This window comes from Gymnoscopelus microlampas (assembly GCF_963454915.1).
Source record: "Gymnoscopelus microlampas genome assembly, chromosome: 13".
Classification (NCBI taxonomy): Eukaryota; Metazoa; Chordata; class Actinopteri; order Myctophiformes; family Myctophidae; genus Gymnoscopelus; species Gymnoscopelus microlampas.
Window position 1 is genome coordinate 34,268,956 of NC_139950.1, and position 12,676 is coordinate 34,281,631.

The 12,676-nt window shown below is 38.8% G+C and overlaps 1 protein-coding gene across 1 annotated transcript; it reads right to left on the reverse strand.

Annotated features, from left to right (window-relative positions):
• Positions 1-1,685: 1,685 nt before the first annotated feature.
• On the reverse strand, positions 1,686-6,495 carry LOC311058627 (CD209 antigen-like protein C; the record flags this gene model as incomplete). The annotated part of the gene is made up of 6 exons (XM_084076088.1): positions 1,686-2,076; positions 3,517-3,635; positions 3,742-3,899; positions 4,780-4,881; positions 5,254-5,382; positions 6,363-6,495. 6 exons carry the CDS (start codon positions 6,493-6,495, stop codon positions 1,941-1,943), a joined length of 777 nt encoding a protein of 258 aa, XP_083932214.1. The 3' UTR covers positions 1,686-1,940.
• Positions 6,496-12,676: the final 6,181 nt, after the last annotated feature.

Below are 12,676 nucleotides of genomic sequence, written 5' to 3' on the forward strand. Positions count from 1 at the left end.
AGTTAATACTTTATAATAATGTATTGCAGTGGTTCGCAACCTTTCCAGGCTGTTTCATATTTGAACTGGGGACCCCCCACCCTGACAAGCACTTGGAATTGTAGGAGTTGAGGCATTACATTTAGTTTGACTCAGTTCCACAGATAAATATTGTGAAGATAGCCGATCTACAAGCTCACAACGCCTCCAACATGAGGCTTTGTGTAGATCAGCTATTTTCAAAATGTTTGCTTCTTTCTTAGGTAATATGTGACAATTTGGTCAATGTTTGACCATTTTTACAGCATAGTTTGATGATTACTTTTGACGCAGCAATGGTCTGGGAATGGTTGTTAGAGACTCCATTTTTGTCCCAACTCACAACAAGGCTAATGGCCGAGAGCTTATATGAAATGGCCCGTGTTGATATCAGAGCTAAGTGTTGGTGTTGGTGTTGGTGGTGGTGGTGGTGGTGGTGGTGCTGGAGTTGGAGTTGATGTGGATGAGGGGCCCAATTTAGAAAACGTTATAATAACTGCTTATGCCTGGCCTCTACACTGCACTACAAAAAACTGAGAAACATTGCTTTAAAGTTGTTTTTTTACTGGCCAGCCAAAGGGGTTTTAGGTGTACAAGTGATATTATTGCATTAATTGTACATGTATTTATGTGGTAATTATTATACCCCAAAAAAAACTGCACTCTGTCTTTGAATTACCTAAAATGGCTACAGTATGTGAAATCAAAGTGCAATAACTATAATTGTGTTGTTGGTTTTGTTATATTTATCAACTGTATATTTATCAACTTCAATATTTGAGGATGTTTAATTAAATCTGGAACATTTTTGAATTTATGTATAAAAAAATATATAATAAAAAAATAATATATGATATTTTTTCTTATTCACTTATCTCGATTCTTTTCCTATCAATTAAATGTTGCCTCACCAACATTAATTTCTATTATTCTTTTCTTTTTCTTTCTTTTTAAATAAAAATGTCAACTTAATTTTAACAATTTTTATTGAAGGATTGTTTCAGCTTACAGAATAAGTAATAATAATAAGACAAACACAAACCCTCCCAACCAACCACATCCCAAAAATATTACATTTGACAGTAAATAAAAAGCTACATTGAAGAAGGGCAGAAAGTGGAAAAATGAAAAGAATAGACAAGAAAAAGGGAAACATTCAAAACAAAAACAACACCAGCCAAAAGAGTATCAGAGGAGATGACAGAATATATGATACATGCCAATATATTATGCATCAAGAAAATATACTACAGCAAGAATGCTTATATAAAATATCAACTTGATGTTGATTTTACAATTTAGGAAGAAAATCTGGACTGGATCCGCAGATCCGGATTGGGATCTTCAAATAGTAAAATAAACAGGAAGTTGTCCATTTTATATTTAAAAAGAATATGGGGAAAAAAGGATGTTGGGTTCTTATAATACAGATTTGGCAACCTTACAGGCAGTAATTATTATACTTAAACCCTCCCCAACAGTTTGACAACAATACAAGATCAAAACGCCATAAGCAAGAGAAAAATAAATACAAATAAATAAAACTGAACAAATGGATATTTTTGCTAAATAGAATAAAATAAAGTAAAATGAAATTAAATTGCATCTTCTCTTGTAGATTGTGACCTGGGGTTTGTCTGTCAGAAAGTCCAGGGTTCAGATGCACAGGACGGTGTTGAATCCTGGGTCTGTGAGCTTGGTGATGAGCTTGGAGGATGTGAATACTGAACTGCTGTCAAATCATGGTGTAAACCTTAACTATACCCTTAAAGCTAAATGAATAACCAATTGAGTGCTCTGTATTAATGTGATTATGAGTACAATTTCTGTAAAAAAAAAGAAAAGAAAATCTCATCACAATTGATGAACACTAAGCTGCAGAACACTAAGCTGCAGTTGTATCAGTGACATTAAAAAGAACATCACTTCTCACAGATCCAAGCTCTTTTATATGAACATAGCAAATTATTGACTTGTCCTTTAAAGTGCCAGTATTCTGAACAGATCAAGTCTTTGTGGTTACCAGGCCGTTCCTCATAACCTCCAGTGACCCAGTACCTGCAGTAAGTAAGCAACGTCATACATTTTGCAGTAAGCAACATCATACATTGTAACAATATTCTTTCAATAAGTCACATATTTTACATCAGAGTAAATATCCCTTTTTTGTTCCGGTTTGCTAAAATGTTTTACAAATATTATTTTTTTCTTTTCTTTTTATAGTTTTTCAGAGTTATCAGGTTCAGCATTTTACACAATGTGGTCAAGGCTTTATGATAGATATAATAAAGCATATAGTAATAATAATAATAATAATAGTCATAATCATAATCAAAATAAATATCAGGGGGGAAAAGAGAATAGAAAAGAAGTAATATAATGGGGATTAACCGAGTCAATTCATAAGAATAAAGTGGTCATAGTTGCTGCTATTGCTACTATATACTGTATGACTATGAATTAAATACCAAGGACCTCAATGGAAACAAGACCGCAAGGACTTTTTTGGACGGACCTTTTAGTCAAAGTATTTTAAATGTAATTGTGCTGTTTTACATTTTTTGCCTAATAAAATATTCAATCAATCATTAGTCACAACAATATAAAAAAGGAAAGGACAATCACATTGATCAGTCACAGTAAAAAAATTATTACAATTCATATATTATACATGTTTCTTGCTGCCATCCATAAAAACCTGTATAAGCCCTAAGTATAAGCTGCGTCCTTGCTCCCATTGTAACAGAGATAGATGTTATAATACAAAAGGTTATTCCGAGACTAATTAGAGGGGGGAAATACAGAAAGAAGTAAATCATCCACCATCAGCGACCATCACAAAAGATAGATAATAATCAAGGAAACCCTTCCTTCTATCAGGGAAAATATTATTATTATTTTTTTTATTATTATTTTTTTTTTTCAACAATATGTTTATTTATTTTCTTTTTTTTTCACAAAGTATTTCAACATTCAATACATATTAATATTTTTTAAGTCATTCAGGAAGGGTTCCAGGAGACATAGAATAGGTCTTTTTAACCTCTTCGGGCAAATTGGATTTTTTTTCTCAGTTTAAGGAAGTACATTATTTTGGGGTTTATCATCCCGCCGGGGAGACGCCAAATCCTCGAGCCCTGTGAACCCCTGCTGTAAACCTTCATCTACACTGATTGGTGGGGTTGGGTAGCTCAGTGGATCAGCTTATAGTTTCAGTGTTTCAGTGGTGTCAGTATAATTTTCATTTTTTTAATGATTATATTATCATTGCAAATGCATGGGTAGTCTTGAAGAGGGTCGATCTGTCTGTAATGAAAGAAGTAATGAAAATATATCCACAAGCTCACAATGTGTCTCATTATGACATGTGAGTTTGTGGATTGGCTAGTTTGGGTCCCGGGGAGATATGCAATTTCTCTTTTGGGTCTCGAGCTACAACGTTTGAAAACCACTGCTGTACATGATAGAATCAGAATAGAAAAACAAAAAATGTCTCACCTTGTTGTCAGTGGAATTCCGTCCACCCACATCCATGTGTTGTCCTCATCCTTTTTCAGACCAATCCATGACTCTCCATCCCAACGTAAATTTGCATCGTCCAATCTTGCGATGAATTCCTGATGATTAAACCATACAATCACAGAATTACATAACATGCATGGACACACTGGGCATGCATGCACAGACACATGCATGCGCACACACATTGAACGATACACTCACCTCTTCTTTTTCACTGTTGATGATCACCAGATCTGCTCCCGTCCTCAGACATTGTTCTCTACTTTCCTCCCAAGTTTTACTTTCAGTAGATCTGTAATAACAGCTGCACCCAAACTTCTCCCATCCACTGGGACATGACTTGAGTAAACACAACAGTTCTGGGAAAGAAACATTTTAGGTTTTCTGCACCTGCTGCCTGGAATACTGGAGGGAACTCAATATTTGAAACATTGTAAATTTGAATGATTTTCAAGCTATGGTGAAATCTATTGAATTTACAAAAGTGGGTTTGCTGTGTGCAAACGTTACATGTGATCATTTTAATGTTACTCAGACATACAGCATGTATTCATGTTATCTTATTGTTGACTGACTGATCGCCGCATTGATGACAGAAAGCTGAACCTCGTCCCCTTGTGTCTCAACATTTTACATAACCGTGGAGGCTGCTCTTTACCTTGCACTTGCTGCACGAACACAGTAAATACAGAGACACACTCTGGACAGTGTTGTGTGGACATTTATGACCCGTTTGAATAGAGATACAGACACACTGTCACAAGTCACCAAAGAGCACAGTATTTGGGAGAAAATGCTGCTGCTGCATACTAAACACTCTAAAATACTTTCTACTTATGAGTGTGGTTGTTCTTTTGATGTTTGATGTTATAGTAATCACCCTGAAGAAGGCAGCTTAGTCTGTCCGAAACGTTGGTGTTTTCTGTCTCTGTGTCCACACTAAACTATTGGTATCAGCAGCTACGAGTGTGCGGATATACTCCTTGATTTGTCCTTTTTTATGTTACAGTAGGACATTTAGTGTTCACATTTTTATTGAAGAAAGTTGCTATTACTAAAATATTACATTATGGCTCTCCTGTATGATAGTGGTAAAAACAACAATGATGAGTTTGATGAGTTTGTACCAGTTCATACCACCGTTTGTACCACTACATCCCTGACAATAGTTAAAATATCACTCACAATACACTAATTACTAATTAATATTCCTTCAAAAAGGTTTGTAACCGCTCTCACCTGCTTTCTCTCTCTCAAGCTGGTTTATTTCACTTTGCAACTTGTCTCTCTCCAGGGTCCGGTTGTTGTAGTTTGTCTGTAGCTGTTTAGTGGCTAAATTATCTGTAAAGGACCAAAGGGTGACAATAAACACAGTTGTTGCTACTGAACAGTTGCTACTCATGTTGTTCATGATGAGGTCAAGCATCTGTGTGGAAAATTAGGATTTAGAATAATATAACTTTTGTTAAAAATTAAAAATTATTCAAGATTTTTCAAACACTTTCAAGATTGCTATATTTGAGAACCACTGTTCTAAACCATTGTTCTAAATCCTAAGAGTTTTCTGAAAAACTCTAAAATCCCAAATGACACAGATGCTTTCCCGGTTTTAATGGGTTAATGGTAAAGCATGGTAGAGTTCTTGTGTGAAAAACAAGTGTAATTTTATTGTTGTAAGTACATGTATTTGACCTTTGACAACCTGATACTCACAGTCCATGGCCATGTCTACGGTTCTTGTTACTTGTAGAACAAACAGCAGCGTAAGACCCACTGCACACGCTCTGAAGACACCTCTCTCAATGATGAGGTGTCTCTGGATGATGAGATGTCTCTGGACAACTGGCCGATAGTAGTACAATATAATTAAAATTTTATATGATCAGCTTAATGTTTCAAATGTTACAAATTACAAATAATTGAGACATTTTCCTAAAACATTAAAGTATGTTCCAGAATAATAGTGAAAAAATCTACAAGCTCACAATTTGTCGCATCATGCGAATATAGATCTGCTATTTTCACTTTTGGAAATAGGGCTTAAGTGGTTAATTCATAATGTACCTTTTCCCTTCGTAGAAATGTAGTGGAGTCAAGAGTACAATATTTGTCTTTGAAATGTGGAGTGAAAATCATTATCATCATCATCATCATCATTCAAAACCGCCCTGAAAACCCACCTGTTCAGAATCGCCTTTCCGAGTTGACTTCGATTTCAACTCTTGTTATTTTTATGTTCTATTACTTTTAATTCTTATCTTATTTGCTTACCCAGGTTTTTTCCTAATGAAGTTGTTCTCTTTTTTCTCCTCTCGCCTGGCCCCCAGACGCATGTAAAGCGCCTTTGCGTACTTAGAAAAGTGCTATATAAATTCCAGGTAGAAATATTATTATTATCGAAAAATATAAATACTAAATTAAAGTACAGGTAGTCCAAAAAATTACTTAGTACAGTACTCAAGTAAAGTACAAGTACTTTTGATTGTAATTTGTCCAACGTGAGGCCGATTCTACAAATTAATCCACGAAAAAAAGGTTTCTAAACCAATAGTTCTCAAACTTTTTCGTGCCAAGGACCCCCCATCTGAAAATGTTTTGTGCCAGAAACCCCCAGAAGAGAAGATTTGCGTTAAAAATAATTCCACATTTTCCAAACACATTTAAGATTTTTCGTGTCGCTTGCAGTGCGGCACAAAGTGACACAAAGCGACACAAAGTTTTCTGAAAAAAAATTGCCCATTTAAATGTAGCTACAATTTAAAATGACACAGATTCTCTCCCTGTTTTAATGGGTTAATGTGCACCTTGGTCTGTCTGATTACCTTGGTCTGCTCCTTCATTGATGCACTCCTCGCTCTCCTCCTCTCTTTTCTCCTTCTCCCTCTCCTCCCTGACTCCTCCACCGTGCCTCGCACGCTTGGATATGCCTGGCTTGTCAGAAATATCTGTAGACATCTTAAGGATGAACACAAACAAAGTAATTCAAGTTAATTAGTAAAAGTATGTTAATAATGTATATTAATATATACATTATTATCACATTAAGTGATTACAATATAATGCACTATATTCTAAAATATGTGTAAATATTATGTTACTCACTTCACTGTTGGGTAGACTCTCTGTTCTAGTCTGACTGTCAAATCAAAAACCAAAAGTAGTTTTGGAAACACTTGTGAATGTATGCATGTACTCTACAAACAAATACACACAGTGCAGAATAACCAATAGACTCTTGACCACAGAATGTGGTTTCAGATGTGTGAATTCTGTGAGATTCTATAGGCGGGTAAAGTAAATGGAAAGTTCTCTCTCCACCCCCCTCAACCACCCACCTCAACCTCTGCTGTAGATGTACCCTCAAACAATTGGCCAATAGTCATTCTGACAGATTATAAATAAATAAATAAAGTTACATTTAGTTGTGTTTATAATAATGGAGACACTGGTATTGTAGATAATAATAGCAATGCATGATGTTGATTTGTCAAATATTGACTGGACATCATAGGTAGTTTGTGGTCAAAACCCTAAGAAAGACTGCCCTGTCAAAATGTTGGTTGCACATGCAAGCAGTTTTTGCATTGTGGGTAAGAGTTGTGCGGCTTCCTCCTCTTTACCATTTGTATCTACCGTGATCAGCACCTCCTCAATGCTGGTGTGCGCTGTCGCTCCATCTCCTGTGAGTTTGTGGTCAATACCCCTTTTTACAACAGACGAAACAGGATATGCTGGAACTCCCCCCTGTCAAAGAGTTCTTCCTGTATATTTCCTGCAGAAGAAACAGAAGTGCTGTTTGTATCATTCAATATAGGCTTAGGGTGATGGCTTTAAGAGGCAACTAAAAACACACTTCTGTGACCTTGCCTTTAACTGATCTCCTTTTAACAGATTTTATCCTTTCTTAATTTGACTGTTTTAATTTGACTCTTATGACTAGATTTGAACTATTATTGCTTTATTTGTTATTTTTTTATTTTAATGTAAATACTTTGAACTGCATGTAGGCTACGTATGTCTGAAAGGTGCTCTATAAATGAAGATTAGCATTATATCTTAAGTTAAGGGCCACACATGGTGGTTTTGTAGATCAGCTTTTTTCAGTGGCTTCTATGCCCAGGATGAGCGCTCATAGGCAGGTAGATAACATTAAGCCTATAATAACAACACGCACGCACGCACGCACGCACGCACGCACGCACGCACGCACACACACACACACACACACACTGCAAAAACTAGGCTATTGCACAGTCTTTACTGTAAATGCTATGATTGACAGATACAGAGATCCGGTTGTCCGAGCCACAGATCCAACCACTATGCCATGGTCATGGGACCGACCGACTTCAAACTCGGCGAGGCAGTGGTAAGGACTCGAGGGAGTGCGGTGTCCGCCATTGAGTAGTTTGTATATACAATACATGGGCAACTGTTTGCCCGGGGGCCACATGCGGCACCCACCTTCACTTAATGCGGCCCCCAGGTTAATATCGGAATACTGATATATTATTGATTTCAGCTGTTACAATTCCAAACATGTCCCCTAATTACTTCAGTCTATATTAGTAGCTTAATGACTAGTATTAAAATTCTATTGTCTTTTTTGTCTAATGTATTTGTATTTAATGTAGGAGCCATGAATTGGTCTATTGTTATTATGATTATGTTTGGTTATTGTTATTTATATATTTGGTCAATGCCCTGTCACTGGTGTGTGTGAGTGGATGAGTGAGTGACGGGCATAGGGGAGGATACCTGGTTACCTCAAAAGCACCACCTGACTGAGTGACAGACAGAGAAGGGGAGGGGGTGTTTGGGAGCCTACTTTTGTTGACCGCTTTATACTTTATTTTGCTTTATTGTTTTGATTACTGTGATCGCCTTGCTATGAGTTTAAGCACCTTTAATTACGTTCCTTTTTGTTGCTTTAATAAACCCCTTAAAACGCATCGTTTGGATCCAGTGAATCTCCTTTTGTTTGTAGCGCGTCACACAATAGACCTGGCCCATCTCATCGCCTCTCGCGACTTATTTTAGTTTATTTCTGTGCAGTCGCATACATTTAAGTTCATAAAGTTAACATAAGTATAACTAAATGCATTTGAAATTAAATACAAATTTTACTTCAGGATTCCAATAAAAAAAAATCAGGATTCCAATTAGAAAATAGCAGATCTGCAAGCTCAAAACGCGTTCACCCCTCTGGAGTGAGTGTGGAAATATAGTGGCCCTCTCCATCATGAAAGTTGCCCACCCCTGGTATATCCATTTGTCCAGAACCACCTGTCCCAGAGCCTTCTATTGGAGAGTTGCGTCAATGAGGGGGCAGAAACAGCGTCGGTCACGTGGTTCATGTAAACTCGAAATAGTGACAAACGCTCATAGACTCCAGTGCATTCCGTAAACTTCCGGTTCAGGGCTTTGTCACTATTCGGCTCTTCTCGAGCCGAAAATGGATTGGCCCGATGAAGTGAACGGAGGTGACGCAACTCTCCTTATATGGCTCTGGCCTGTCCAACCAATATGCCCTTTTCTGGGCATCCCAATCAAGCCCCCAGAGTTGCTGAGAAACATTGAAGCCGCCACCCCAGTGGCCAAAGCTGGAACTGCAGGCGGGGAGAAACGCATGCACGAGCAAAACATACTGAGAGATATTTATATATATAAATATAAATATGTAAACATATTATACATAAATACATATGCATTTACATATAAATATGCATCTCGAGTGTATTTAATAAATATCTCGTGTTCATACCTTGACACACGGGCTGCCGTAGAACGCAAAAAGGACAGTGTCCAAAAACAACTCAATAATTCTACTTCCGGCAGGCTTCCGGGTGCTTCAAAACGCCACTGAGCACATTCATTGAAATGATAGCTGGGGGCGGGGCAATCCGCCCTCTAGTTATATTATACCTCTATGATCCCAATACATGGGCCTATACTGATGACATCAGGGATCTCCATGTATGGGCATAAAGGGGACACAGGTAGACAGACAATAACAGACATCTCCATATTGGACATAAAAGGGCCACAGACAGATGGGTATGGATACTCTGACAAAGCCCATGACAGACATATTTGTTGGATCGGCAGTGCAACTTAGGTTTGAGGGGCGTGTAGTGGCCCTAACTTCTAGTACAGTAAAAGGGCTGTAACCTGATTATATTGCTTAATTATATCAACCTGATTATTAATCCTATGACAATTCCTCATTGATTGATTGATTGATTGATTGATTGATTGATGTACTTTATTTAGTAAGACATGAGAACAGTACATGACAGTAAATAACAGTACATGGAAGTACAAATTCGCAATACAAGGTCTACTAAACTGGATAGCTCATTAAGCACTTAGCTTTTTTAAGATGAGATCCCCATGCACACAAATCATGATGACATATAGACCAATTATTTGTTTACTAACATTGAGCCTGGACGCACAGGTGATTGTTTCACGCAATCAATTCCCAACCTGTTTCGGGGTGCACTGGTTTCAGCACACCCCAACCCCCTCTTGTGTGTGTTGGCTAGTGAGACGCGTCCTAACGAGACCTGATATAATGGGTTTCGTTGCGCGCATACTGGCTGCACGCAGCCAGTATGACGTCGTCTGTTAAGGGGTCTATAAGAGACAGACAGATATACACACTACTATACAGAATGTCATACAATCAGTTTACAGGTTACTGGTATGAAGAGTGACAAATATGTACAAAAGAAGATAGAGAGAGAGGGGGGGGGGGGGGGGTAGGGGGTAGGTTAGGTTAGGACATGGGGTAGGTTAGGACTTGGACCATTTTTGAATTGCAGCCTCCTGATGGTGTATCTTTAGGGCATTTTTGAAAGTGAGTAGGGTTTTACACTCCTTTACTCCTTTTGGTAGGGCATTCCACATTTTTGATGAATAGCATGAGAACGAGTTCATTCCCTTTGTTGTGCCAAATCTGGGTTGAACATGATTTGTGGAGCTGCCTCTGGTGTTATGATCATGGACTTGATTAACATTTTGGAAGTATTTTGACAAATACAGGGGGATCCCAATGTTGTGGTGTATCTTGAAGACCAGGCCCATAGCAAGTTGCTGTACTCTGTCCTCAACCCTAAGCCATCCAATCCTAGCAAAATGGGCATGGGTTAGATGGGTTTTGTGATTGAGGCCAAGAAGTAGCCTTACAAGTTTGTTTTGGGATGTTTGGAGCCTTGTTTTTAAGGCCTTGGAGGTGTTGTGATACCATGAAGTGCATGCATAATCATAATGACCTTGTATGAGGGCCCCTGTAAGAATCTTCAGAGTATTCTTACTGACTAGACGATCAATCCTCCACAAATAGCGTGTTATTTTGTGGACCTTTTTGATCATTTTTTCTGCGTTTTTGTCACCGGATAGGTTTGCCTCCAAGATGGAACCCAGGTAGGTAATTTCCTCCTTTCTTGTGATAACATTTTCACCCGCTTTGATCATGAAACTCTCAGCCTTGCTAAGGTTAGGGTTGGACCCAAAGAGGATGGATTCAGTTTTACCCAGGTGTAATGAGAGTTTGTTGTCAGAGAGCCAGATGCAGATCTTGTTGAGTTCAGTGCTGTGAGTTTTCTCAACCTGCAGCCTGTCCCTGTCCGAGACCAGCAGAGCCGAGTCATCTGCGAACAGGAACAGTTTGCAGTCGCAAGCTGAAGACATATCATTCACATATATCAGGAACAGTAGAGGTCCTGGGAGTCACTGGGAGGGGAGGGGACTGGGTGCCGTTTACTTCCACCACTTGCTCCCTCCCTTCCAGGTAGGATCTCATCCAGTTCACCGACGTGTCATCAAAACCTATTGCTTTGAGCTTATTGATCATAATTGGGTGATTAACGGTGTCAAAGGCCTTCTGGAGGTCCAGCATGACCATGCCGCAATATTTGCCCTTGTCGACATCTTGTTTGATAGAGTCGTTCAAATAGAGAAGGCATGTGTCAGTGGAGTGGTTTGTTCTGAAACCAGATTGGAATTTGTAAATTAGATTGTTCTCGGCAAGGTACTTCAACCTGTTCATAGACTATTTTTTCCATGACTTTCGAGATGGAGCTAAGAATAGAAATAGGGCGGTAGTTGCCAGGGTCTAATTGGTTTCCTTTTTTGTACAGAGGGGTCACCCTTGCTTTTTTGAAGTCGTTAAGGACCCGTCCCTGTATGATGGAGAGGTTTATTATGTGGGTAATGATTGGAGCAATGGAGGCGGCTGAGTATTTTAGAAATTTGGCGGGGATGTTGTCGGGTCCTTTGGCTCTGTGGCTTTTAAACACCTCATCTGTTGTCACAGGGGAGAGTTTAAAATCATCTTTGCGTACACCCTGTTTTTCGTAAAATGAGTCAACATACTCTCCACCATGGCTCCTCATGACCTCAATACATCCACGCATGTATCAACCTTTTTTTAGACATTTTTTTGCAAAATGGGTTTGCACGTACACACTGACACGCACGCACACGCACACGCACACACGCACGCACGCACGCACGCACGCCTATTGGAGACCGGATTTGACGTCAGGCTCCTCTTGTCGCTCATTTCATGCTGTTGCCATGTTTCTAGAATAAAAAAGAAGGATGGATTACAGGGGCGTGTCCCAGCGTAGTACCGGGGTATTGCACATGCGCAGTGTTATCAGGAAGTGCACGACGGAGTGTTCCAGCAGAGGCGCTACATAAAAAACCCCAGGATCCCTTCTCAGTCGGTCTAGTCGAGGTGTGTGTTTGTTGTTCTCTCCACTCAGCACCTAAACAGCTGGAGGTTTGTAATTCTAATACACAAGTGGACTAAATGACTTACATAGTTATAAAGAACAACAACAAAGTGACATAAACCCCCATATCCAAGTTATTAATATGCATATCTATTGTGTTTATGTCCCTACTGTTTATTGTTGCTTTCATTGTTGTTGACCCACTGTTTGACTGAATTAAAGTTTTGATATAATTCATGCAGGTCTCCGTGGCTACTGAAGTGACACAAAACAAACACTACCGTTTAAGGGTCACACGCTGCCATCTACTGAGCCTTTTTGTATGTTCAGGCAGGATTTTACTGCGCATGTGCAATACCCCGGTACTACGCTGGGACACGCCCCTGTAATCC